The sequence below is a fragment of the Talpa europaea genome, assembly GCF_964194135.1.
Source record: "Talpa europaea genome assembly, chromosome: 9".
Taxonomy (NCBI): domain Eukaryota; kingdom Metazoa; phylum Chordata; class Mammalia; order Eulipotyphla; family Talpidae; genus Talpa; species Talpa europaea.
This window is the reverse complement of record NC_140076.1, coordinates 5,345,533-5,372,826: the sequence shown is the minus strand read 5'-3', so window position 1 is coordinate 5,372,826 and position 27,294 is coordinate 5,345,533. Positions and strand designations below refer to the sequence as shown.

The 27,294-nt window shown below is 50.6% G+C and overlaps 1 protein-coding gene across 1 annotated transcript in view; it reads left to right on the top strand.

Annotated features, from left to right (window-relative positions):
- The window catches only part of MTOR (mechanistic target of rapamycin kinase), a gene marked incomplete at both ends in the record, with an annotated part of 104,939 nt that extends 77,645 nt beyond the window's left edge, over positions 1–27,294 (top strand). Inside the window, 25 exons of the mRNA XM_084244066.1 lie at positions 437–514; positions 720–827; positions 3,321–3,446; positions 3,531–3,662; positions 8,347–8,462; positions 9,206–9,323; positions 11,215–11,460; positions 12,025–12,125; positions 12,756–12,852; positions 13,131–13,229; positions 13,519–13,641; positions 13,816–13,998; positions 14,362–14,496; positions 14,712–14,886; positions 16,665–16,800; positions 17,304–17,451; positions 17,912–18,034; positions 19,064–19,146; positions 20,104–20,176; positions 20,385–20,459; positions 20,811–20,946; positions 21,605–21,670; positions 23,597–23,677; positions 23,951–24,031; positions 27,185–27,294. Coding sequence (XP_084100192.1) covers positions 437–514; positions 720–827; positions 3,321–3,446; positions 3,531–3,662; positions 8,347–8,462; positions 9,206–9,323; positions 11,215–11,460; positions 12,025–12,125; positions 12,756–12,852; positions 13,131–13,229; positions 13,519–13,641; positions 13,816–13,998; positions 14,362–14,496; positions 14,712–14,886; positions 16,665–16,800; positions 17,304–17,451; positions 17,912–18,034; positions 19,064–19,146; positions 20,104–20,176; positions 20,385–20,459; positions 20,811–20,946; positions 21,605–21,670; positions 23,597–23,677; positions 23,951–24,031; positions 27,185–27,294 — 2,949 coding nt within the window. The remainder of the gene's footprint in view (positions 1–436; positions 515–719; positions 828–3,320; positions 3,447–3,530; positions 3,663–8,346; positions 8,463–9,205; positions 9,324–11,214; positions 11,461–12,024; positions 12,126–12,755; positions 12,853–13,130; positions 13,230–13,518; positions 13,642–13,815; positions 13,999–14,361; positions 14,497–14,711; positions 14,887–16,664; positions 16,801–17,303; positions 17,452–17,911; positions 18,035–19,063; positions 19,147–20,103; positions 20,177–20,384; positions 20,460–20,810; positions 20,947–21,604; positions 21,671–23,596; positions 23,678–23,950; positions 24,032–27,184) is intronic.

Sequence of the window (27,294 nt, the reverse complement as noted above, 5' to 3'; positions counted from 1 at the left end):
GTCCGGCAGAGGACAAGGTGCTTAGAAGCCAGAGAGGACCAGCGGGAGCCCTGGCGGCCTTGCACAGTCTGTTTCACAAGCAGGCCCAGCCAGGGGAAGCAGAGAGAAGGCCAACCCCCAGCTGTCTCCCTGAGGTGCGAGAACTCAGTGATTCCAAGCACACAACTCCCCTTGGCACCCAAGGTTTGGGGCGCTATCTTAGATGTTTACCTCAGATGTCACACATGTCTCTCTCTTCTGAGAAATGGGATCATCTTCTCCCCTAAGCATTCAGACCTGGGAAAGGCTTCGTCCCTTCTTCAGTGAATTTTTCTCATCCCTGGCACTTAACTGAGGCAGTGAATTTCTGCAGCTTGTTGGGAAGCCTGAAAAAAGCAGCACCACCCTGAGTCCCAAGTCCGCAGCTCAGTTCTAGGGATTCCTCATTTTCTCCTAGTGCATCGACAAAGCCCGGGACCTGCTGGACGCTGAGCTAACCGCCATGGCAGGAGAGAGCTACAGCCGGGCATACGGGGTGAGTGACGGATCCACTGCGTGTTGTCATAGAGGCCTGTTTCGGTTCTTTTTTTAGAGTAGGCTACTGAGGACGCACGGGCTGCTGGGAATATGTCTGTGTGGTCTCAGCAGGTACCTGGTTACCAGAAGGAATGCTTGAAATGAATTCTGACTGTTGGATTGCTCATGCAGTATTAAGTTGGAATGTGATTTGATTCTGTCAGGCCATGGTTTCTTGCCATATGCTCTCCGAGCTGGAGGAGGTGATCCAGTACAAACTGGTTCCTGAGCGACGTGAGATCATCCGCCAGATCTGGTGGGAGAGGCTGCAGGTGAGCCCGGTGGGAGCCCCAGTAACCCCTCCTCTCCCTCCCCTACTCTTGCCCAGCGTGTGCTTCCTGCCTCCCCACAGAGGCTAGGTTTGCAGTCAAAGCAAAACAAAGGCTATTTTCCTCGGCCCTTAGCTGTGAGAACATGACCAATTTTTCAGCCTCCTTTTACCCTTCTCTAGGAATAAAAGAAAGCATCTTCAATAAACAATAACCAGTGATAACCAGTTAAGAATGCTTGAAATTCTTAACCTCAAACTCAGGGGTTTGCAACCTTCGCTGCAAAGTAGAATGCTTGGAGAGCTTTCAGAAATCCTGATACCTGGGCCACATCCCACACTAAATAAATATGAACTTCAGGGGATAGATCCAGGACCCATGCCTTTTCAGCCTCCCTCAGTGATGCCAGTAGTGGCCCACCCCGAAATCCATGCTAGACACTCTTCCTGGCCCTGCACCTCGCTCCTTGGAGGGCCTGCCTGGTGTTCTCTCACCAGCGCCTGCCATGCACCCTGCGTCAGGTTGTCGTCCCAATGTCGTAGCCCCTGGTCGTGATTCTGTTATTTTTCCAGTGAAGTTTTCTCCCCATAGGGATACTTCACCAGTCTTCCATCGGTGTTTCCATGTATATTCTGATCATTTTAGCATGAGGCATTGTCTGTTGCACATCTGGGAGTCAGCATTCTTAAGTGTCCTTGGAAAGGACGGTGCTCCCATTCCTTGACTAGGAAGAGGGGGGGCGCTCGTCAGCAAAGCAAGGATGCCTGTCCCCTCCAGAAACCACCTGTCCCTGCTCATCAGCATCAACTTCCATTGTAATGTTTCCTACTGGCCCGATCCCCACCTTGGGAATCCACAGTGCCAAATTCCATCTCCAGATCAATCCAGGTTTGCACTCCAGATTTTTCAGTAGGCTGTGACAAAGCTTTTTCTCTCCAAGCTGAATTCCTGTCTAAGAAGCTCAAGCCACATTCCACCTCAGAGGGCAGGGCAGCGGGCACAGGAGCATCTGTGAAACGAGCACACGTAGTTCCTCCACACTTTATTAGCAGTCCTGGAATGCCCAGTGAATGTTGTGATGGAAAATTGTCTGTTGAGCACCAGAAAAGAATTCAACAAAGCACTAACGCACACCCCAGCTTTTGAGTGCCTGTCGTGGGGTGTAGTTTCTGGATCAGAGCTCTGAGGAGTCCTCTGCCACCCTAGCAAGGGAGACCTTCCCCAGATAGAGACGTGCAAGGTGGGGTGAGGGCATATTGGGCAGGGAGGGGAGACCCATGTCCGACTTGACTATGTCCAAGATGCTGTCAGCATCTAAGCCTTCGTGTTCTCCCTTGAGACAGCAGTATGTTTTTTGGCTGACACGGGTCCAAATCACTTCAGCATCTGGGAGAGACTAGTAATGGTGAGAAGACACCAAAACAGTCACTCAGTGTACTTTTTTTCTGTTTTTCTAACTTTCCAAATCCCTGTTGTCACTTGATGGGATGGAAAGATATGGTCAACGCCTGAAAATAAAGCATTAACGTGTGGTAGGATCTTGGCAGGAGTGGGTGGCTTGCGGTCAGAACACACAGTGAACTGCCTGGGCTGTGGCAGCTGGTGTGTGGCCAAGTCCTTTATGTTGAAGGCCCAACCAGCATCCCGGGGGCAGTTGGAGAGGCCGGCCTTACTTGCATCGGTTTTCTCCACATTCGGTTCTTCATTCAGGCTCAGTCTGTGTCCTGTCACATTTAAAAGCCCGCGGCCATTGTTGCTAGACTTCCAGACTTGCCTTCTCACAGGGCAGCTCTTTTGGTTTCAAGGAATTTACCAGTGAAGTGGAGGATCTCAGATACCCATCTCCCCCTGGGGCTGGGTCTTGGAGTCTGACCTCTGTATATGTGTGAACGAAACACTTCCTCGTCTCCATGCAATTTTTGATCTGAGACAAATAAAAAATAAGAGGAAAGCATCTAAACAAGGCAAGTAGAATTACTCCAGGTTTAGACTTTAATAACTTCAGAAATATAAGCTCTCAAATAGCATCATTGGAAAATATAATTATTTAAACTTTTAGACATAATTGCTTTGAATTTTGAGCGCTACATTTTAAATTTGATTTTTGTCAGTGATAGTTATCTTTAACCGGAGAGACTGCAGCAGAAAAATTACAGCTAAAAATCCAGAAAATAAATTTAAGTGATTCATTTACCCCTCCCTATAACCCTATGAAGTGCGTCCTGTTTTTGTCCCATTTCATAGATCAGTCACAGTAAGTGACTGACCAAAATCACAGGGATGGTAATTGGCAGAGCCAAGATTTGCTCCCCAGAGTCCATGCTCTCCTGCTTCTGAGATTTTGGGAAATTCCTTGAGGTGTTTCATTCACAGTACCCTTCACTTGAGAAAGTTGAGGTGGTAAAAATTTATTGTCTCAGGGTGGGTTTTGCTGTTGCTTGTTGGGGTTAAGCTACAGCAGAGGCCATATCTGACCATCTCTTCGGAATGTTCCAGGGCTGCCAGCGGATTGTGGAAGACTGGCAGAAAATCCTCATGGTGCGGTCCCTTGTGGTCAGCCCTCATGAGGACATGAGGACCTGGCTCAAGTATGCAAGCCTGTGCGGCAAGAGTGGCAGGCTGGTGAGGAGCCCACCCCCGGGGCCTGGGCGGGGGGGGTGCACCCCTGGTTTATTCTCTTGGTAACTCCCACCTCTCGTTTTTAAGGCTCTTGCTCATAAAACTTTAGTGCTGCTCCTGGGAGTGGATCCATCTCGGCAACTTGACCATCCGCTGCCAACCGTCCACCCCCAGGTGACCTACGCCTACATGAAGAACATGTGGAAGAGCGCACGCAAGGTCTGTTCCCTCCAGCGGTAGGCCCACTTCTCAGGAAGTTCATTACCTGCCTCTCCCTGCCTCTGCAAGACTGAGCGCAGAGCGTCCATACCACCCCTCGGGGAGTTTGCCCCTGAAAGAAAGCTGTAGGACCTGATTTCAGAAAGGGAATCACATTCACGGAGAGCCCTATTTACTGTTGATAATTGCAGTGAGTCTCGTCACAGGCATCTTATTAGCAGCAGAAAAGGCAGTTTCCGCCCCCTAAGAGAAGGACTGCTCAGACAAAAATTTTTACAAAGTTTATTGTGAGAATGCAGACTAGAACTTTCACAAGACCACTTAGACTTTTTCAGTCTTCTCGTCTCCTTTCCTGTCATCATTTGGGGTTTAAATGCTACCACACCAGATGTCACACTGACATCCATAGGGAAAATCATCTTGAAGCTGGTGCAGACTTCCTGTCACTTTATTTACAAGCAGATCTTTGGGAAATAAATAGGAGGTGAGGGGAGCACTATTTCGAACAGCCTCCCTGGAGGGTGGTGCTGATTAACGCCAAGTAGGCCTGGAGGCAACATCAGCACAGCCTTGGCTCTTCCATCGTGCCATGGCCCGGGAATAAATGACAGAGCAGCAGTTGTGTCTGCACTGGGTGCTCAGGACTCCCTGGCTCTGCGTCTAGGATGCGCTTCTTTTGTTGGTGGCTGACTAGGACTGAGAATGCCACCTCTGGTGTGTCAGCAGCCCAAGCCCGCGGTCTTCAGGCTTCACCTCAGTAGCAAGGGCATGAGTTTCCTTCCCCAGGTATGCAGACTTAGGGTTTTCTTTCCTTGTGTTTTGGGAGTGTTACGTTTTGTTCTGTTTTAGTCTATGATCTTCCCAGGCCAGAGCAGTTGATTCAAAGCCTGATCTTCCTCCAGGAGAATGAGAAAAACAGAAAGTGCTAGATCTGAAAATAGTCTGGTTTCCTTCCTTTGAGCCTCTGTGTCTCTGATCATCTTACTAAAGGCAGGCTTTTAGCTAATCTCAACCAAGGAATAGGTTCTTTCACCAAGTATAGCCTTTTCTTAGGAGCCCGAATTCTGGTGGGAAACCATATGGATTAAAAATGTAGAGACCTTTTTAAAGCTCAGTACTATGGGGCCTCCCTGGTGGCACAGGGTTTAAAAGTCTCAGCGCTGAAGCTATCACTGTGGCCTGGGTTCAGTCCCCGGCCAGGGAGCTGACCCACATGGTGCAGCAGACCTCTCCTGTCTCCCCGCTGCTCCCCTCAGCAGTGGATTTCAGTAGATTTGCCTGTTCCGCTCCCCACGCTGTCTCTGGTGAATCCTCTCACCCCCTGCACCTCTGGTGTAGGCCAGTTCTTATATGCATAAATAAATCTTTTAAAAAATAATAATAGGTCCTCCCTGGTGGCACAAGGGGTTAAGCACTGCTCTATGAAGCAATCCACAGCCTCTGCAGCACAAGTTCCATCCCCGGCCGGCCAGGGAGCAATCCACATGGTGAGGCAGACCTCTCTTGGCTCGCCCATTGCTCCCCTCAGCAGTGTACTTCAGTATATCTGCCTGTTCTGTTCTCCATTCTGTCTATGGTGAATCCTCTCACCCCCTGCATCTCTGACCTATGCCCCAGCTCTTGCATGCATAAATAAATAAATCTTTTAACAATAGTAATAATAAAGGGAATCCCTGGTGGCGCAAGGGGTTAAGCACCGCACTATGAAGCAATCTGCAGCCTTTGCAGCACGAGTTTGATCCTTGGACAGCCAGGGAGCAGCCCACATTGCAAGGCAAACCTCTCCTGTCTCCCCGCTGCTCCCCTCAGCAGTGTACTTCAGTCAGTCTGCCTGTTCGGTTCCCCACTCTGTCTCTGGTGAATCCTCTCACCACCCCCACCCTGTACCTCTGGCCTGTGCAATAATAACAATAAAGATAGGTACTTGGACTTCAAGACCAGAGCAGAGATAGCACCTCATCTAGAGCTCAGGAGCTGCCCAAAGAAACTAATTACTTAACAGTAATTGTGCTGTTGAGCAGTCTCTCCTTTGAGCTCTGCTTCCCTTTACCATAAACCAGGGCTATGCCCTGCCTTATATAAGGCAGCTCAATGTGTCTGGGGAAAAGCAGACCCCACTTTGCAGGAAGATCTCAGGCAGTGGGTGTGAGTACAGGGTTTTCCTAGACAAATCACTTCACAGAACATAGACCAGACTGGTCCTTCCAAGAAATGTTACTGAGCTGAGAGCACCACTCCTGCCCCAAGACCATCCAGGAGTGCAGAGCCGACACCATGAGCAGCTTAAACTCTGGACCCACGTCAAGCCCCTTCCTAGAGTGAGCAGTCTTTCATCTGTGAAAGAGAAAAATCATTTTCCCCCTCCTCACTTCCTGGGGATGGAGAAAATAAGGCATTTTTAATAGAACATTTGTCATTAAGTGGCCTCCATGCCCCAGGGTAAAAGGATATCCACACTGGGTAACTTAACACACTTAACGTTGAACTTTAAATACAAACTGACACCCAGCTTCCCCAGTTTGGGCGATTTATTTTCTGTTCTGTGCCTTGTTGTGTCTCCCAAAAAGAGTTTAAACTATGTCTGAACTGTCAGTGGCACGGAATTTATGGCATTGCACAGCAGCGGCCTCAGAGTCCCTCGCTCAGTCCCGCTGCTTGATGCACATTCACCACGCTGGCTCCCAGTCATCTCGGAGGTGATGGATCTTTCTCATGCAGCCTCCCAATCCATTTTGTTTTTCTTTTTAATCAGATTTAAGTCTGGTCAGTGTAGTTCTCAGGAAGAAAAACTAAAGGCACACTCATCACTTTGCAGGTGGGGATGCTAATACAGTTCATTTTTCAAAGCCATGGTGAATAATGGGCTTTGAAGGCAGATGTCTGAGGGGGACAGGTGTCTTGTCAACTGCCGGGCCATCTGTGTGGCTGCCCTGTCCTCATGCATGGATTAGCTGCCTGATAAATTGTCCCATCACTCCAGCTCTGCACTAAGCCTTGTCTCTTAGTGCCAGTTAATTCCTTATGTTGAAAAGTCTCTGTGGTAGGTCCTGGTCCCCAAGCCAGTGGATTTTTGTTCCTTGAAGACCATCATCACTGACCTGTTTCCATTCAAAAAAACATTCTTACATGATTTACTTTGAGCAGACCATTCAGATTTATTGGAAGGGTTGATCTACCCCCCTTCTTCTGCAACAAAGAATACATAACCTTTTTCACATTCTCCAACACACCATTACCCCTCTCTGTATCAGTGGGTTTATATGTCACTGTTTATGTTTCATTTGAGTCTTTGATGATTGTAAGGCTTCACCTCGAAGCACTTTAAATATAGTAGGGGCCTCCCTGGTGGCGCAAGGGGTTAAGCACCGCACTATAAAGCAATCCACAGCCTCTGCAGCATGAGTTCGATCCCCAGCCGGCCAGGGAGAAGCCCACATTACGAGGCAGACTTCTCCTGTCTCCCCGCTGATCCCCTCAACAGTGTGTTTCAGTCAATCTGCCTGTTCTGTTCCCCACTCTGTCTCTGGTAGATCCTCTCACCCCCCGCATCTCTGGCCTATGCCCCAGCTCTTGTGTGCATAAATAAATAAATATTTTTAAAAAATAAATATAGTATAGCCCCCATATATCAAGTTGCTGGTGTGTCCAGACACAGAGGCTTATACAAATGGCTTATGACTTGGCCTCAGGTCTCTGACTTCATGCCTTTGTGTTCTCTAGTTGCACTGTCTGCTCCTGTGCCCTCTGCTCGTTCTGTATAAACCCTGTAATGGAAGTAGGTCTGAGTGCTGAAGGCTGCTCTGAAGATTTCGCTCCTAAGCTGCCCTCTTCAGCCAGAGATCTGTAGTGTCCTCTCTATCTTCTACTTGGGTGCATGAGGACCTTCTCCTCATCTCCGCGTTCTTGTTTGGGTTCTAAGCATTCTACCAGATTTTTTAAAACTATAGTTTTTGCTGCACTGGAGTAGCCAAGGTACCATAATGTTTTAAACAACCACTAAAGTCTCACTAGGGGCCTCCCTCATGGCTTAGGGGTTAAGGTTCAGCACTACCATCCTGACAGCCCAGCACTACCTCCTGAGTTTGAGCCCCAGCCAGGGAGGGGGCCCCCATGGTGCAGCAGACCTCTCCTGTCTCGTCTGCTGCTCCCCTCAGCAGTGGATTTCAGTGGATCCGACTCTTCTGCTGCCCACTCTGTGTCTGGTGAATCCTCTCACTCCCACGCCTCTGGCCTATACCCCAGTTCTTGCGTACATAAACAAATAAAAATAAATCTTTTAAAAAAATAAATATATGCATAAAGTCTCACTAGCCTGAGACAATTCGCCAGAAGCTGAAGTTTCCCCCAGGGCAATATGTCGATAGTGAAGTAAGCAGCTGTGTCTGATTGCTTCATACGAATTGTTGTTTGAGGTAACCAGGCAAGTAGCTTTTCCAGGACCCATTAAACTGATAATTGCGGTTGGCAAAAGAAGAGCTAAAACTTGAGTCGAAAAAAATTATGAATCATCTTGACAGTTCCAATTATCTCCCAGCATCATGTCCTATTCCTGTGGCCTTTGGGGTCCTGAAACTACATTTGAGGGTGTTTGGAGAGGGCCTGACCCGCGTATCAGATGAACGGGTTCTTCCCCACGAGCTCAGGCCGCATGCCCAGTGGCTCCCATGCTTTTTCCCCCGCACAGATCGACGCTTTCCAGCACATGCAGCACTTTGTCCAGACTGTGCAGCAGCAGGCCCAGCACGCCATCGCCACCGAGGACCAGCAGCACAAGCAGGAGCTGCACAAGCTCATGGCCCGGTGAGCCCTGCCCTGCCTCAGCCTCAGCAGCCCAGGGAACCCGTCAGGTTGCTTACATCTCCCCGTTTCCAGCGGGGGTCCCAAGCAGCCATCAAATCGAGCCGCTCCACAGCCTCCGCCACTTCCCAACACTCCCTTCTGTCCCCCTCCTGCTGTCAGGGTTGGAGTCTCGTTGTCAAGTGCCAGATATGCTGCCAGTTGGATGTGTGGCTTTAGATATGTGCCTCTGTGTGCCTTGCTGCTCATTGTGTGCAAAGAAGGTAGGATTCCTATTTCCTAGGGTGGCAGAGGTGGCGTGAGGATGGAGAGGATACAGCACTCGGCGTGTAAGCGGTACCTGGGGCCGAGCAGTGACCACTGCTAACTCTTGGGATTGTCGTCATAAAGAAATGAGGAAGGAAAGGCAGGGGAGAAGTCAGATGGCACTCAGTGAGGAAGATTACTGTCAACAGCTCTCGCCCACAAAGTGACATTTGGCATAGACAGGTCCCTACGGACCGCCCTATGCCAGGTGTCTGGTTTATGCTCATGTCGAAACACACAGGTCAAGAAAAGGTGGGCCTTGCCAGTGAGTCCCGAAAGCCCACCTCTTTCCTTCCATGTGATTCAGAATTCTGTCAGCTCTGTCTTATTGCTTCCCGAGAGCAAGAGTAAATATTGGGGCGCTTTTAGGGCTCCCCTATCATAATTCTTCACTTTATTTTGAGGAGGGAGCAACATGGGGGCTTGTCCTCTCTTTTCAGATGTTTCCTGAAACTCGGAGAGTGGCAGCTGAACCTCCAGGGCATCAACGAGAGCACGATCCCCAAAGTCCTGCAGTACTACAGCGCCGCCACCGAGCATGACCGCAGCTGGTACAAGGTAACTCAGGGAGGGAGAGCCCACAGCCCACAGCCTGGCTGGCTCTCCTGCCTGCTGGTGCTGGACCGCGGGGCTTCGGGGGTGCTGGTCTGCTGTGAGTCCAAGCGGGCATTCCTGCGAGGACCCTTGCAAGTTTAAGTGACCCAGAGGGATTGAGCAAGCCCTTAACTCGAGAAGTGTTTGTGACACGTTATTCTACGCGTGGTCCTGGAGCCGTTGCTTGTTTTCCTAGGGCCCGTGGACAGGGGCTCATCTCTGGAACTGCATGTTCCCTTGGGTCATCTGTTCCTTCCTGGTTACCTTCCCGTTTCCATCCCTGCCTGCTCCTCATCTTAGCACTTAACTTTCTGTTTTTCTTGGAAAGCTCTGAGTAACATCCTGTTTTATCATAGGAAACTTTTCAGTAAGATAAATAGAAAACGCATAAAAGATGTGACTGACTAGTAGAGGAGGGATTCCTGGAACTATACAACTTTGGTGAGAACACATATTCTCACTTTTCACATCGTTTCTGAGGGGCCTCCCAGTAATAGCTGCTTTATATAACGGATGTCACTGATTTCTGTCCAGTATCTCTTTAGCTTGCTAAAACTGAATTAGTCCCTGGAACCAAAACTCAAATCTGTCTCTGGTGAATCCTCTCACCCCCCGCACCTCTGGCCTACCCCCCAGTTCTTATATACATAAATAAATCTTTAAAAAAAAAAAAAGTAACATTAAGAAAACCTCAAGGACCTCCCCAGTGGCGCAGCGGTTGAGCGCTGGGTTGCGAAGCTGCCCGCGGCCTCTGTGGCGCCGGTTCGATCCCCGGCTGTTCCCCGGCCACCGGAGGAGGGTCCCACATGGCGAGCAGACCTCTCCTGCCGCCCGCTGCTCCCCTCAGCAGTGTACTTCGGTCCTTCTGCCTGCTCTGCTCCCCGCTCTGGCTCTGGTGAATTCTCTCGCCTTCCCGCGCTTCTGACTGTACCCAGTGCTTGTATAAACAAAACAAACAAACAAATAAATAAATAAAGCATGCCTCTATTAAAAAAAAGAAAGAAAGAAAACCTCAAATATGAAGACCACAGGCCTCAGCCCATACAGGTGTGAATAGCTTCTCCTTTGTCCAAATAAGCACCGAAAGCCTCCTGGGCCCCTGAGCACTGGCTCCACCTGATGCCCCTGCATCTGCTCCCTCCCATGTCCCCTTCCCACTGTCACCGCCAGAGAAGACTTTTGCCCCGGACCTCTGTGCTCTTTGATGATCAACTTCATAAGCTGCTGTCAAGGGAACTGTTAAAATCCAGTAAAGCTCTGTTTCTTACAGGATGAAATGGGCCTTCCTGGCCCAGTAGGCCTGCTCCTTTGTCCTCTGACCCCCAGCCTGCCGGGCTAGCCGTCCCCTCGCTGCTCTCCTGTGTGTACCCTAAGCTTCAGGAAGAGCCATTCGTCTCCTGTGCCCTGCCCGCATCTTCACCCCTGTCCTCACTCCAGGAAGTCCTCGCCACTGCCCTCTCCTCGAGCTCCCCCAGTCCCTCCTCTCTGGTGCTCCCCCAGCCTCCTTCCCGCCAGCACCCTGTCTTCTCTTGCCACCCTAGTCATGCTCTGCCTGTCTTTAGGTGTGTGAGTGAGCCCCCCGCTAGACTCTCAGGACCAGAACTTGCTCTCCCCCTGGGCCCCACTCCCTCAGCTCTCACACAGCACCTGGTCAGTGCACCCCAAACAGGAATCACGTTGACTTGAGTAAATGCCCCTTCCCAAGCCTCTCATAGCGATTGTTGTGCTCTCTGACTCTGAGAAGAGTGGTCACAGCGCCCTTCCACAGCATTGGTCTCACCCTCCTCAGCCCTCGAGCCGAGTCTCCTCCTGCTGTTGATCACAGTCGGGGCTCCCTTGCTTCTCCACAACCCAGGCCTGGCACGCGTGGGCAGTGATGAACTTTGAAGCAGTGCTGCACTACAAACACCAGAACCAAGCGCGTGATGAGAAGAAGAAGCTGCGGCATGCCAGCGGGGCCAACATCACCAACGCCACCACTGCTGCCACCACAGCAGCCACAGCCACAGCCACCAGCACCGAGGGCAGCAACAGCGAGAGTGAGGCTGAGAGCACCGAGAACAGCCCCACCCCATCTCCTCTGCAGAAGAAGGTCACAGAGGTACCTCCCTCCCTGCTCCATTGCAGACTGACCCTGGCCACAGGCCCCCTGAGGAATGGAACAGACCTACAGGACCCGGCATGCTCCCAGGCGAGGAAGTGTTGTCCTCAGCCCTCCGGAGTTGTTGGAGACGGTGTTTCCGTGGACGTTATTTATATGTCTGGAGGGCTGACACCGCTCCCAGGCTGAAAAAGTTCCTTGTTGTGCTTCCCCTACGGATGAGCTCACGGTCCTAACACCCTGCACCTCCAGGTCCAGTGTCCTGGCCTTTCCCCTTCCGCCCACTTTCCCGGGCTGTGAGGACAGCATGCGCCAGGGCAGCTGGCAGGCCTGGACATGAGCATGTTCATGCCCCAGCCCCACCTCCTCTTGCTACCACCCAGAACCCTGTGCAGGAAGTCACAGTTGCCTTTTACTGAGCGCTTACTATGTGCTAGGTACCAGTACACTGATTGGATCCTAATAAGCACCCTTCGAAGGAGGTGCGATAGTTTGCTGCTGTACCCATTTTACAGATGAGAAAGCAGAGGCAAGAGTGTCACTAACTCATGTTTGTTCCAACAGGATTTGTCCAAAACCCTCTTGATGTACACCGTCCCTGCCGTCCAGGGCTTCTTCCGTTCTATCTCCTTGTCACGAGGCAACAACCTCCAGGACACACTCAGGTATCAGCGAAGGGGCGGCCATGTTAGTGACAGAACACAGTCCTCTGGGCCTCCCCACTCCATCAGTATGTCCAAGAGTAACAGCCGACCAGGCCCCATCCACACAGGTGAAATCTGTGAAGCTAATGGAGAAGGAACACTCTGTGGCTCTGTGAGGCTTGTTATGCAGGGAAGGAGAAACCCTTCTGTTTCTTGCAGTGTTGCTGAGGTTCCTCCAGCTTTTAGAGGCTGCTTTGAGGGGCCTGAACAACAGCCTACACCAGCCTGTCCGAGGCCACAGGTGACAAGGGCTGCCCCTCCTCCTTGGCTAGGGTCTCTCAGCAGCTAATTGCCAGTATTCCTATAGCCGCTGTTTTACAGGCTACTCTTTCTGTCCGTGGGTTGCCCACAGTGTCATGTTAGACTTCTGAGCTCACACGTAGCAATCCTTCTGCTCTACCCGGAGTGAAATAAATCATCCTTCACTGGGCTGATCCTCCTGGCTAGTTGAGTACTGCAGCCATGACCACCTGCCCGCCCTGAGGGCTCACAAGACCAGGCTTCCAGCTCTTCTCAGGAAGCTTAAGTTTGAAGAACAGACAGAGCTTGGGGAGCTAAACTTCCCATGACTCTCTCATCTTCCTTTTCCAGAGTCCTCACCTTGTGGTTTGATTATGGTCACTGGCCAGATGTAAATGAAGCCTTAGTGGAAGGGGTGAAAGCCATCCAGATCGACACGTGGCTGCAGGTGAGGCTGCTTGGTCACGGAGGCTGGTTGGCTCCGTGGAGTCCAGGGGTGTCAGCGGCGCCTGTGGCAGGTGTTGTGTGCTGTGAGGCAGGGGATTGCTCCCGAGGTCAAGAATCCATATTTTCCTTTAGATTTTTTTTTTTGGAGAACTGAAGAAAATTAATCATTTCAGAGCCCAGCATCTACCAAAACAGGCTACCAGCTCTGGTCATTGCCTGGAAGGACAAAGGGGTTGTTTCCATGTCTTGTGCCACACTTTGTGTCTTCTTGAATGCCAGGTCATCCCACAGCTCATTGCGAGAATCGACACACCCAGGCCCCTGGTGGGACGCCTCATTCACCAGCTCCTCACAGACATCGGTCGCTACCACCCTCAGGTGTGTGCAGCCCCTCGGCACTTTCTCACAGAACCACTGACCCTGGCTTGGTAGTCAGCCTTCCCTAAAGCTGCTCCAGACCCGGCACAGCACCTGGGAGCAGGTGTGCCAACTGGCAGGCACATTGGCCCAGGCGCCCTCCTGAAGAAAGAGCCCCGCACTGAGTAGCCCCTCCTGGGCGACTCAGATGAGAACCAGTGTCCTGCTCCTCTTCTGCTCATCCTCCATAAAGTCAGCATCGGGCTCCTTTTATGCTCGTTCACAAATGTCCCCCCCGTGCTTGCTTCAGGCCCTCATCTACCCCCTGACCGTGGCTTCTAAGTCTACCACCACTGCCCGTCACAACGCTGCCAACAAGATTCTGAAGAACATGTGCGAGCACAGCAACACCCTGGTGCAGCAGGCCATGATGGTGAGTCAGAGCCGGGGCGGGAGCTCCCGGTCGCCGCGCCTGAGCCACGATTGGGGTGGCTTTTCTTGCTCACGACAGTGCTGCATACGCCCTCTGGCTGCCAGAGGGCCTGCTGTCCTCCCGCAGGCCTTTGAGTTGAACATCCCCTCGGTGCCTCTCCTCCCCTTCATCCAGGTGAGCGAGGAGCTGATCCGAGTGGCCATCCTCTGGCACGAGATGTGGCACGAAGGCCTGGAAGAAGCCTCACGTTTGTACTTTGGGGAGAGGAATGTGAAGGGCATGTTTGAGGTGCTGGAACCCCTGCATGCCATGATGGAACGAGGTCCCCAGACTCTGAAGGAGACATCGTTTAACCAGGTACAGGATAAAAAGCCAAAATGACATGACTCAGGATCCTCACAGACTCCTTTCCCTCCACTTCTCTCCCGACTTATATAAAATATACTCCGACGGGGTCACAGGCTGTCGAGACACCAGAAGTTTGTCATTAAGATACGAGACCCCTCCTGAGACTAACTGGAGACCCACAAGGGCATCTCCTCTCTCTGCCCTGCTTTACTCAACAGCTGGCCTGAGGCCGGGGACACAGGCTGGGAGCTGACAGTTTCCGGGGCCCAGTCTTGCTGTCTGATCCCAGAGAGCTCTGTGTCGGCTTGGGGGTTTGGCCTTGTGGCTGAGTCGACACCTCGACCACGTGTAGTCTTCTCTGCCGTCCCTCAGGCATATGGTCGGGACTTAATGGAGGCCCAAGAGTGGTGCAGGAAGTACATGAAGTCAGGGAACGTCAAGGACCTCACCCAGGCCTGGGACCTCTATTACCACGTGTTCAGACGCATCTCAAAGCAGCTGCCTCAGGTAGGATCTTCAGTTCCAGCCAGCTGGCGTCCTCACAGCCCTTTCTGGCTGATGGCCTGTGAGTGTTGTAACTAGTCCCAGAGCACCTGGTTGCACTTGCACCCGCAATCTCTGGGGCAAGCCCTTGCTATTAGCAGTCCTTTGAAAAATAGTTGAGTTAAATGCAGGTTCCTCCCTGGAGGCAGAACACTAAGCTCCGTAGCAATTATTCACAGCTTACATCCTTGGAGCTCCAGTATGTCTCCCCGAAACTCCTGATGTGCCGGGACCTGGAGTTGGCCGTGCCAGGAACATATGACCCCAACCAGCCAATCATCCGCATTCAGTCCATAGCCCCGTCTCTGCAAGTCATCACGTCCAAGCAGAGGCCCCGGAAGTTGACACTGATGGGTAAGGACCACCGTGTGCTCTTGCCACCTGCTTCGCCCTCCCGCCCCGACCAAGCCCGTCTCCCCCCGAAATTACTGCTTGCTGGTCACACTGCTAAGCTTTCGCATGCGCCACCCCTCCCATGTTTCCTCAGAGAGGACTAGAGGACACGTGATTTCTCCTTATCACACCTTCATTGGGACTCCAAGTTCGTTCTGTGGCTTGCTGGTTTAAGTGAAACATAAAGCTCTTGCACAGGAACAAGTGGCAGGACTTATAAAGGCCTGTGGTGTGGCAAGCTGGCTGTGAGGGCAGTGGGGGGCCTGAGACACCAAAGGCATCGGAGTGCAAGTGTGATCCCCAAAAAGCTACACCGAAGGAAGGGTTTCCACTCTCGAATACTCTCGTGTGCCAGCACTGTCTGTCTCTGTGGGTAGTGATTGTGTAAAATACACACACCAAAGTAGAGATAGATTCTCATGGTGAAGTTTGTGTCCTGTCTGGGGTGGGGACTGAGCCCTGGCAGTGCTGTGACAGCACTCGCCTTTAATAAGGCTTGTGTTTTTTAAATTTTTTAAAAATTAAATTTAAAATTTTTTAAATATTCAAATTCACCAGCCCCAGTTCATTGAGGTGCACGGTGGTGCGGTGCTGTGTCCATGGGCTGGCATCTTCTAATCCTAAACATACATCAGGAGATTCTTGGCTGTGTAATTAAAGAGACCTTAATGAAGAAACTGCTTCCAGAACTGTGAGAGAATTCTGAGCCAACAGAGAGAAGCTATGACTCACCCCACCCTCCAGAGTAGAAAGGGCAAGAGGCCCCAAAAGGGCTTGCAACCTGGAGAGAGTCCATCCCCAACCTTCTAGAACTGTGCGCGGGCTGGTTATTGGGATAAACACCCTGACCTCTCCCTCTTCCTGCCCTCTGCCCACCTCCCAGTAACCCCACGGCCAGGCCCATGGGGCACCGCAGTGATGGAGTGTCGGGGCGGGGGGGGGTGTTGGGGGGGGCAGGCTTCTCAGGTCAGGACGGAGAAGGGTGGCGAAGAGGCGCACGTGGAGAACGACCATCCCCATGAGTCTCTTTCCGTCATGCAGGCGTGCATGGGCAGGCTCAGTGTCGATTTGGGCAGACAGAAGGGAGAGTCCTAGAGCCCTGGATAGATTTTGCAGGCCTTCGGTGCTCTCCAGGGAAGCAGGCACACCTGGCTGGGAGGCCAGCCTGCAAGGAGGCAGGCACGGGCCAGACAGCAGGGCTCAGGAGCGTAAAAGAGTCTTTGCACTCTTTCTCTGGCCACTCTGTCCTCACTCTCATGTCTCGTGGTCTCGCCTCAGAGCGCCCCTCCTCTGTGCTGCCACTGTAGTCTTTGCCTCTCAGTCCCCGGCCTGCGTTTACACACGTGCACGCCCAGGTGTCCACAACCATAGGTGCGTGAGCCCCATGCCTCTAGGCCCCCAGCATCCACGCAACTTAGGAGTGTGAGGCCACGGGTGATGGCCATAGAAGCTAGCGATGGGAAGGCGGTGGGGGTGGTAGGAGGGAGCCTGACCACTTCACTTACCCTACTTGTTCCTTGTTACATTTTATTTCATTTTTAATTTGAGCAACTTCTCACTGGGGGGCCGTCAGAAGCAGCCGCTCTTCCCCTCCGTTCTCGGCAGTGTTTTTTCTCCTTGCAGAGAAGCGTGGCTGATGGGCTAGAGGAGATGCAGGATCTCCTGAAGGCAGGGGTGGTCTGACGACAGAGGGTCAGGGCCTCCGGGCCTGCACTGACTGCTCCCGCCGTTCCCTGCAGGCAGCAACGGGCACGAGTTCGTTTTCCTCCTGAAGGGCCACGAGGACCTGCGACAGGATGAGCGAGTGATGCAGCTCTTCGGCCTGGTGAACACCCTCCTGGCCAACGACCCCACATCTCTGCGGAAAAACCTCAGGTACTGGTGGGCGTGAGAGCAGCGCGCCCTGGACATGCTCAGGCTTTTCCTCCCGCCACCGTATACCCGTGTGGCTGCGCACCTCTGTGAGGTGAGGCAGAAAATTGTGTGCCTGCCAGGAAATCCTCATAGCCAAGGTGTCATACATGGGGGATTCTGGCTTTTTAGATACTCGCGCTGGGAAATGCCTTTAGCAGCCTCCAGGATCCCCAGTGGTCCTTAGGCTGGAGATGCCGCAGATCGGATGTGACCATGGGATTTCAGTCCAGCCAGACTCCCCGCTCACCCCCTCTCTATTAAGAACGTGAATATCACGTTGCTTATTTTAGGCTTGGAAATGCTCATGGGATTGTTCCCCCACAGCAGTGAGTTTGTTAGGCAGGCCGAGACGCTTTACACGGTGACAGCAGCCCCTCGCTGGGAGGATCGTAAAGCTAGTGTGCACGAGAGGGTCCAGGTGCACTCTGCCTGCCGCCCGCTAACCTGCTTCCCCGTGGGCACAGCATCCAGAGGTACGCCGTGATCCCTTTGTCCACCAACTCGGGCCTCATCGGCTGGGTCCCCCACTGCGACACACTGCACGCCCTCATCCGGGACTACAGGGAGAAAAAGAAGATCCTTCTCAACATCGAGCACCGCATCATGTTGCGGGTAAGTGATGGGGCTGCCTGACTGATGCTTTCACGTCTCAGGACACGCGCCGGGCTCACGGAGTTACCTTTCTACACACCTTTCTGCATGTGCTTGTTACCGGGAAGTCGCTAGTGCCGTGAGTCCTAAAGCAGGTGACCTCTAAGAAACAGAAAGCCCAGAAATTAAGCTTTAATCACCCCTACCTCGTGGGGAAATGATGTCTTGTAGATGTGGAGATTATAAGGGGTCTCTAACACCCATTTGAACCCTCGTTCACGGGGATGGGCCTGTACTGAGGTGAGGCCTAAGGTTTGCCCCCAGCCCTGGACTTTCCTGTGGTCACTTGTTAGAGCGGGCGCTTCCATTGCCTCGTTCTCAGTCCGCTTCTCCCCTTGGCTATGCTGGTGAAGTTAGACTCCCCCTCTGGCTGGTCCTGAGCTTGTTGCCACTGCATCTCAGGCTGGTTGTTTCCTTGCAGATGGCGCCCGACTACGACCACTTGACTCTGATGCAGAAGGTGGAGGTGTTCGAGCACGCTGTCAATAACACGGCAGGGGATGACCTGGCCAAGCTGCTGTGGCTGAAAAGCCCCAGCTCTGAGGTACGGCCCCACACTGGCCAGTGCACTCGCCCTCGAAGGGGGTGGCCTTGTTTGCTGTGCCCATCCTCCTTACGATCAGCTGCAGGGCCAGCCCCTCATGGCTGAGACTCGCTGGGTGAGCCGTGCAGCCACTGGGCCCCGCACCAGCTTGGGCTCTGTGCATTGAAGATGTTAAATCTTTTTCATGACGTGCTGTAAATTTCCTGCTTGTGTGGTTTTGTACATTTTAATGGTGTGTTTTGTTTTAGAAGTTTTGGTTTTAAAGTTTTTAAAGTTAGAAGTTATCAGATTTAAAATTTTTCACCTTTGATTTTTTTTCTACCTGAAGATTATGTATCTTTTTACATATATATCCTTATGTTAATTATAAGACTTGTTTTACAGTTAAATCCTTAACTCACTTTGGAATTTAAGATTCAGATATAAATTTTATGTTTTTAAGATGATTAGACATCACCACAGTGTTTGCCAAGTAATCTATCCCCGCCCTGCTGTCAGAGTCCATTTTTCTTGTACCCTAAACTCCCACATGCCCAAGGGCTTCCATTCTTTTTCCTTGATCTTCCTGCCTGTTTTCCCCCAAGAACCATCATTACCACAAGTCTCTTCTCATTGGCTCTTTTCATAGTTTGCTTTATTTCAGGCCACCTAATCTACACCTACACCTAACAAATTTGGGGCTCAGTTTGTCAAGGTCCCCCAGGAGAAAGTGCCTCTAAAGTTTTATTGGAATTACATTAAGTGTAATTCATTTGGGTACATATTACATCTTTTCATCTTCAGTGGATATTTTCAAATACTCAGGACTTTCCACTCCTAAGCAAATGGGCCTCCCTTACTCTTCTAAGCTCTGCACATCTTCAGCGAATCTTACTCCAAGTGGGATTTATTACTGTCACCGAATGAGATCTTTATCCCATTGTACATCTTCGTGGGCTCTTGATAGAGGAAAAGAGCTCGTTGGGATGTGGTAATGTCAGAAACCGGTTTCCAGAGCATCAGCTCACGCTTGTGCCTGTGTCGTTCCAGGTGTGGTTTGACCGAAGAACCAATTACACCCGTTCCTTGGCAGTCATGTCCATGGTTGGGTATATTTTGGGCCTGGGTGACAGGTGAGTGAATTTATTCTTTCTATCCGTTGGTGGGAATAGTTTCCATTTTGTTTTCCAGTGAGGTTTATGACCATTTGGTAAACATTTGTAGTTTGTACATTAGGCTTCTTCTGCAGCTTTGGTCTTAGCACCCTCTTTATTATTCATGTCAGCAGAATCAAACTAAGGAGAAAAAACATAGTTTGAGGGTACTGCTTTCTCCATGGTTTGGTTTCTCCATGGTTTGGTTTAAAATATTAAATCTGATTGACTTAATAAAGGTTTCTCAATCACCACTATGCAAAGGTAGGTCATTCTGTTGCCATAACTGAAAACCAGTGGATCCTCCTGATATTTCTGCATAATTAAGGTCATCTAAATGTACCAACTGAAAAAGTAGCTTAAGAATGTCTGAAAATCAATGCATTGGAACTTTAAAAAAACAAACTCTCTGGTGACTGCTGTTCCTCTCCCAGGACTGTGTCTCATGCAGTTATTTGATAGCAGAAATCATTTTACCCCACAAAAAACTAGCAAAATATCTGTTGACAAAAACCAGCTGATGTGTCTGGTACGGCTTGGGCCTCAGGGAGACAGGCCTATGAGAGGGGGAGTGGTGGCTGGAGCACCCGTCACCCCGAGATGCCAGGGACCTCAGGACAGTGAATTTTCATGGTTCTTGGGGCAACTCTGATTCACACAGTAAATCTTTTCAGGCCTAGAGCAGGGGTCAGCAAACTTTTCTCTAAAGGGCCAGATAATTAATACTTCAGGCTCTGCTAGCTGTATAATTTCTGACACAGAGGCTCATCTGTTGTCGCCACACAAGCGGGGCCTGAGACAAAACAAATGCAGGCTGCATCCAGTGGAATTTGATTTACAGCTCAGGTGAGGGCAGGGGCCAGCCTGAGGGCTTGTTGATGTATTCCTGGGGCTGCTCTCTTGACCCCTGCCTGGTCTCGCTCCTGTTTCCCAAAGGCACCCATCTAACCTGATGCTGGACCGGCTGAGTGGGAAGATCCTGCACATTGACTTTGGGGACTGCTTTGAGGTGAGCACAGGTTCTGGATGCCACATAGAGCTCACCCTCCCACAAGGCCACTTTCCTCTCCCCTCACTAAACTCAAGCAGCTTCATTTCTCTGCTCTAATTGGAAGCAGTGCAGGTGCTTTGCAGAGGAAGCCCCCTGCCTTCACCAGCTTTGGCTTAAGGAAACGCTCCAATGGGAGCTTGGCTGTTCTCCCTTTATTGCCCTGTAGGTTGCCATGACCAGAGAGAAGTTCCCAGAGAAGATTCCGTTTAGACTAACGAGAATGTTGACCAATGCTATGGAGGTGAGTGAAGATTGGGAATGAGCTGCTTTAGAATGGGGCCAACACAGTCACCACCCTTTATGAGGACAGACTTGCTTATAGATCATATGAGTACCCTGAAGGCTCATGTTTGTTCTGGGAGTGTCCATTCTATTGATAATGATCGGTCTTTGAAAATCCTTCCCGTCAGGCCTTCATGTGAGTCACACCCCTGATCTCACCCCTTGCTGCCAAGATGTTGGAGGCCTGATACCTCAGCAGGGGGCGGTGTCTGCTCTCTGAGTGGGCTGATGCATTTGAATTACTGTTGGTGGTGAGGCCGCAAGGCCAGTGTGGGTGACTCCTCTCTGAGGAGCTCTGGCCCTTCTGCAGGTGACCGGTCTGGATGGCAACTACAGAATCACATGCCACACCGTCATGGAAGTGCTTCGAGAGCACAAGGACAGTGTCATGGCTGTGCTGGAAGCCTTTGTCTACGACCCCTTGCTGAACTGGAGGCTGATGGACAGTGAGTGCTAGCGAGTGCTTGGAGCAGAGTTGGCCCCTCCCAAGTTAGGACTATCTGAGACACTAACCGTTCCCCTTCAAGCCTGGAGCCTGGGCTACAGTGCCAAGCTATTGCATTACACAAAGCAGCTCTGGTGGCTAGAAATGAATTTCAGGTACTTTTATTAATTAGTGCCCAAAATGCCACTCATCAGTTTAGATATTAATATTTTTCAGGATAAATTAAGTACCTTTGTGGTTTGTGGGGAGAGGGCTTGTGGGGGGTACTTCATATAGGGAAAAAAGCTAGAATTTGATAGGGATGCAAACAGTTGTAGTTTGGGCCAGCAATATCTCACTCTACCCTGTGTTCCTGCCTCCTTAGAAAGTGCTTACAAACAGGAAGTGTCTAGTCCACTGTGATGAGTCATATTTTCACCTGTGTCTTCTTGGTTCGTTGTCTAAATCCAACTCAGCCATTTAGCATGTCCCTTGGGATTGGATGCCCACAGGACATCCACCCTCTCTCTCCTGAAGAGTAGTACCTCATGGTTTCGGTCCTAGGAGTTACAGGCATTGGAAAAATATTTCTCTAATTGTAAGAAAGTGTCTCATCCATCCAGTTTCTTTCAAGTCAAAGTTTGAAGCACTGTTTAATCTCCCTCGATTTTTTTCCCTAGCAAACACCAAAGGCAATAAACGATCCCGAACACGGACAGATTCCTACTCCGCTGGCCAGTCAGTAGGTGGGTGCACCCTGTGGGTGATCGTGAGCTCTGTCCCCAACTGTCCAGAGTGTTTCTAGAATAGGGAGAGCTTTGCTATTGTCGTCAGGTACGTGATTTACAGTAGTAATGGATGCTGAATAGGAGAAGCAGCATTGTATTTCTGGAGATTTTGCAGACTCTATCACTGCTAAACTATCACCTAATAGGCATTTATTTATTTCACTTTATAAACTTAGTCTAGAAATAGCTGCTGAGCAGTAATATATGCTTTTTTTTTAATGCCTCTCAGGATGACGTGGGCACCTAGAGTTTAGAAAGTTTTATCGAACTATCTGATCTTTAGCTATAAATACACAATTAAAAGTATGTCTGAATATTTACCAGCATTTGGTGTCTAAATTGAGGCAATCATTAGCTACATCACCTTGCTCCCAAAACACTGTAACAGCTCAGAATAGCTGGGACTATGGAAGGAGCAGCAATTGTTGATGTGCCCCCTGAGGAGCTGTGAAGCCGCAGGAAACATGGCTTCCAAGGGTGCAGGCTGCAGACAGGCCTCTGCAAGGTGACATTGCTCCAGAAGCCAGAACGGGGCTTCTGCATGAGACATGCTCAGGTCTAGAGTGAAACTCTTTAACTTGCGTAACCCTCCCCTTGTCTACCTACCCCTTAGCACCCCTTTTTCCTACATAGTTCACACTGGGAAATGCTGTTGGAGTGTGAAAAATAAATATTCTCTACAAATATATTTATAAAACATTTGCCACATTTGCAACTATTGGTTTGTCAGAAAAGTCATGACATATTTTTTCATAGTTGCTTAGCTAATAAGCCAAATAATATTTAGGGTTTAAAACGAAAATGTGAGCTGCCGAGATGGTATTACAGAATTAACCAAAATATAGATGAAATAGTGGAAGAGCAGAGCATTCCGGGGTGTCAACAAACACCGCCTGGCTTGGTTTGAAGTAGAAGGGCTGTGGGACTTCAGAAGAAGCAGCTCTGAGCTGCAGGGCGTAAGGGAGCTCTGGGGTTGGTGGGATTTAAGTTGAGCCTTACTAGATGGAAGGGTCTGGATAAGTAAAAGGGAAAAGGCTGTTTTAGGGGGAAATTGAGGCCCTCGGTTGTAGTGTCACCTGTGAACATGCGTGGACTCTCCCCTGGACACAGGGGCAGGAGGTGTGAATGCCTGGATTGCCCGGTCTCTGGGGTCCCTTGTGGAGTGATGGGCTCGTCCCAAATATGTGAAACTTGTTGGCTTATCTCTCAGGGTCACCTCACTGAGCCACATTATTGGGTGACCCTAAAGCTGCCTGGCAAGTGCAAGGGTTAGCAAAGCCAGTCCTAGTGGCACCACAGCCATGCTCATTGGTTTATGGGACTTAACAGTTAACTTCCAGGGGGTCATTAGTACAAGTATTATTATCTTTAGCTTCATTTTAAGATTGACAGTGTAATAACATCATAATTCAGTCTAGACTCTGAAGGTTGACCCTAAAGTCTGAGGACTTTCCTGCCAAAATTGACATCTAAATTCTTCCAAGAAAAAACAGGCACATGTGAGCTGTCTCGAAGCCGGCTTTCTTTGCTAATGTCAAGTTTCTGTCTCAGCACATGCATTTTATCGCCAGGCCTATGACGTGCTCCTGTTCTCTGTGTTGGAGCTTTTTATTAATGCTGTTTGCTCAAGTGAAAATCTGTGCTTCATTTCTAATGAGCACCATTTTCTTCAGTAATAGTAATAACAGTGACACATTTGAAAATGGTTTTGCAGATTTAAAAACTTCTAAGTATGTGAAGAAGAAGGCTCCCTCTCTCTTGCCCCTTGGGGGGAGGGAGCAAGGGCTAAGGGGATGTAGTGGGACATCAGGAATCAGCCAGGCTCTGGAACAGTGACATCATAGTGTTTGAAGGTTCTGCTAACTGATTTTTTTTTCTTCCCAGAAATTTTGGATGGTGTGGAACTTGGGGAACCAGCCCATAAGAAAACAGGGACCACAGTGCCAGAATCGATTCATTCTTTCAGTAAGTCCAGCCCTGAGGAATTGCACCAATGACTAGCTCATTAAGAAAGTTGCAGCTGTGTTATATCATGAGTGGGGCAATAAGATGAGTTAACAAAACCATCTTTGAGCAGAAATGTTCTGTGAATTTCTCATTGTATTCTGAGGACAAAGGTGACCCAGAGCAGTCTTGCTCAATACTTGCAAAGTGAACACTGGAGAGACACGGTGGCCTCTGTTGAACCTGTGGCCCCGAAATGGTTTTTACTGTCATTTCTGCTGTTGTGTATTTCAGTTGGAGACGGTTTGGTGAAGCCCGAGGCCCTAAATAAGAAAGCTATTCAGATTATTAACAGGGTTCGAGATAAGCTCACTGGTGAGTATGTGTGTGTGTCTGTTCAAAAAGAACTTAACATCTGAGAGACTTTCCTCTTCTTGGGTGGGGTCCAGCCCATTTCCGGTGGCCTTGGTACCTAGAGTTTGACTCTGGGGCCTGAACGCTGGCCATAAGTGGAGGACCGTCTCTGGTTCTCTGTCTGATGACCAACAGTAACTTTCCCTAATGTAAATTTAATCTCATTTTAACAGAATTAAGTTCTGTTGAGTCCAAAGTCAGTCAAACTTTTTTTCTCTGCCTGGCTTGATACTAGAGCGAATCTGACCATCCCTTCTCTGCATTTTGATAGCTGTAAGGGAGAGCATGGAAGTGGGAAACGCACCCTGCTGAGGAGGAGACATGTCCCATTGACCAAACAGTGTGACGTGGAGGGCAGGAGTCAGGGAAGCCAAAGACCCCAGCCCCACCGCTTTCTGGGTGCCCCTGGGCCCCGTCCCTTCATCTGGAAGATGACGCATATGCCTCTCAGTGGGTGGTGAGAACCAATGACACGTGGGTCCCGGCCCCTAAGTCTCGTAGTCACAGTGTATTTGTTGGGCACCTACAAGTCCTCGATGCTGAGGAGACGGTATCAGTAGAAACAGTTCCCTGCCTCATAGAGCTTAGAACCTAAGAAGGACACTGTCAGGTGGGAGAGAGGGACTGTGGGCTGTGACCCATTAACAGGAGAAATTAAGCTTCCCTGAGCAAACGGCCCATGAGCTAAAATCCAAAAGAGGCACCCTCCTCCTTCTGCAGGAGGGGGTCTGGTAAGAGATCCAGAAGCAGACCTGCCCTCCGCGTCTGGCTGCCTGGGAGGAAGATGGGAGGAGGGCAGCACGGAATGTTCTGACGCTGAGCATGCTGCGCCCAGATCGTGCCGGCCCTTGTGTTTCGTCCTGTCCCCAATGGGCAGCGGGAATCCACTGAAGGGTTTTCAGCGGGGAGGGGAGGGCTGTGACGCCTGGGCTGTCATGTGAATGCCGCTCTCTGGCCATGTGTGGACGTGGAATTGAGCCCAGGTTGCCGCTGCCGTCCTCCTTCAGGCCAGACAGAGTCCAGACATCGTTAGGAGGCAAAATCAAAAGGATTGGTGAAGGGAGGGGGAAAATCGTGGGGCCCCTCAGAGCGGCTGTGAGCCTGGCAGCCCCCGGGGGGGAGGGAGAGATATTTGAGTAAGGCCTCCCCGCACCAAGTAATGCCGGGACACAGCAGAGCACTCAAGAGCTCAACTCAGCACCCACACTGCACGGGGGCCCAGGTGGAAGCTCCGTCTCCCAAGACCACCCTCCATTTCAGATTCGGGTGGCGAGCCCCAAGCAGTCACCTGCACTTTGACCAACTGGCTACAGACCAGATGTCCCCACAGCCCCTCAGACTTCGGGTGCCCATGCAAGCCCAGACTCTCTGCTGCTGCCAGACCTACTATAAATCCCAGGACCTGTCCTCAGCTTCCACTGATTCGCTAGACGGGCTCGCAGAACTGAGGAAGTCTGTTTACTCACTAGATAACTGTTTTTTTTTTTTTTAAGTAAAAATGGACTTTTGAGTAGTTGAGCTTGGCTAATCAGAAATGGCTTGAATTTCTCTGTTCTGAATTGTAACAGTTGTGTTGATAGCTTGTCACTTGTGCTGCCCTGACTGTAGCTCACTCACTTATTACAAAGGGTCCTGAGTGACAGCCACGTGAAGAGGCACAGGGGCAGGCGCCGAACAAAGGAGCTTCTGCCCTTGTAGAACTCGGGGTCCAGCGAGGTGGAATGGAAGAAGTGTTCTGGTTCCCCCACCTGAAGCTCTCCAGAGCGCCTCCTTTTGGACTGTTAAAAAGGCTTCCTTACAGAGGCTCAGCTGGTTACTGCCGTTGGCAGTTGAACTCAACCACCATCCCCTCCCCTCCCTGTGGGTGTGGGGTGGGGCTGCAAGTTCTAAGCCTCTAAACACCTGGTTAGTCCTCCTGGCTACCAACCCCCAAAACATCATCAGCATAGCAAGACCCCTGATCATTGTCAATGTTAGGAAATCTCAAGGCTTTATGAGAGCTGTGTGCTAGAACTGTGGATTAAGACCAAATATATATGAGGAATCTAGTTATTTGAAAGACCAAACTCTATTTCTTGTAAATCACTACACTGCAGTGAGAAACAGGAACCTGTTTAAAAACAGTGAGAAAGGGGGCAGGTGAGAGGCAGTTCCAAGACCTGAGTGAGCGGAAGGGGAATCATCACTCTAGGCACCTGGAAAAGCAGGTGATGGGGCCCAAAGTGCAGGTAAACTCAGCGGCCAGCTGAGGGGCAGGGCTCTGCTTGCTCAAAGCCATAGCAGGGGTCAAACGCAGTGAGATAGAGGCCGGGGCTGCTGAGGCGGGAAGCCAGTGGATAGGTGTGGACAGCTGGGGCAGGGGCTTGAAATGGTCCATGTGGAGAGGGAAAGGCCGGTTGCCAAAAAGCATGAGCCAGCAGGCAGTGCTCAGGGCCTGTGCGCATCTTAACCAGCTGCCCATGGAACTCCGAATGGAGGCTGTTAAATGGAGAGTTAAGACAGCAGATTTCTGCCTCCTTGGTGGTGCAAGGGGTTAACCAGCCGCAATACGAAGCAATCCGCAGCCTCTGCAGCATGAGTTCAATCCCCGGCCAGCCAGGGAGAAACCCACATGGCGAAGCAGACCTCTCCTGTCTCTCCTGCTGCTCCCCTCAGCAATGTGTTTCAGTCAGTCTGCCTGTTCTGCTCCACACCCTGTCTCTGGTGGATCCTGTCACACACACACAAACACACCTGCATCTCTGGCCTGTGCCCCAGCTCTTGTATGCATAAATAAATCTTTAAAAAAAAAAAAAAAAAGACAGCAGGTTTCTCACCCATGTGCCTGACTCAAGGACTGCTTTGGGACAGAGGAAGGAAGGACCTCTCAGAGGCCACCAACCAGCTCTCCCCCCTCCTGAACTCAGCCACCGCAGGACTTTATCCTCCGCAAACCCAGACTGTATTAGGAGGAGACTGGTGTTTATTCAGGTCACCCGGAGTGAATGAGGTCAGCTACATACAGCGTCCAGACGCGTGAGGAGGAACTGATCTGGGCTGCAGTGGCTTTAAGCCAGAGGGAAGAGGGCTGTTGTAACCAGGTGCAGCATAAATGTTTCATCTCTCCTGTCCTAGGTCGGGACTTCTCTCATGATGAAACTCTGGACGTCCCCACACAAGTTGAGCTGCTCATCAAACAAGCAACATCCCACGAGAACCTGTGTCAGTGCTACATCGGATGGTAA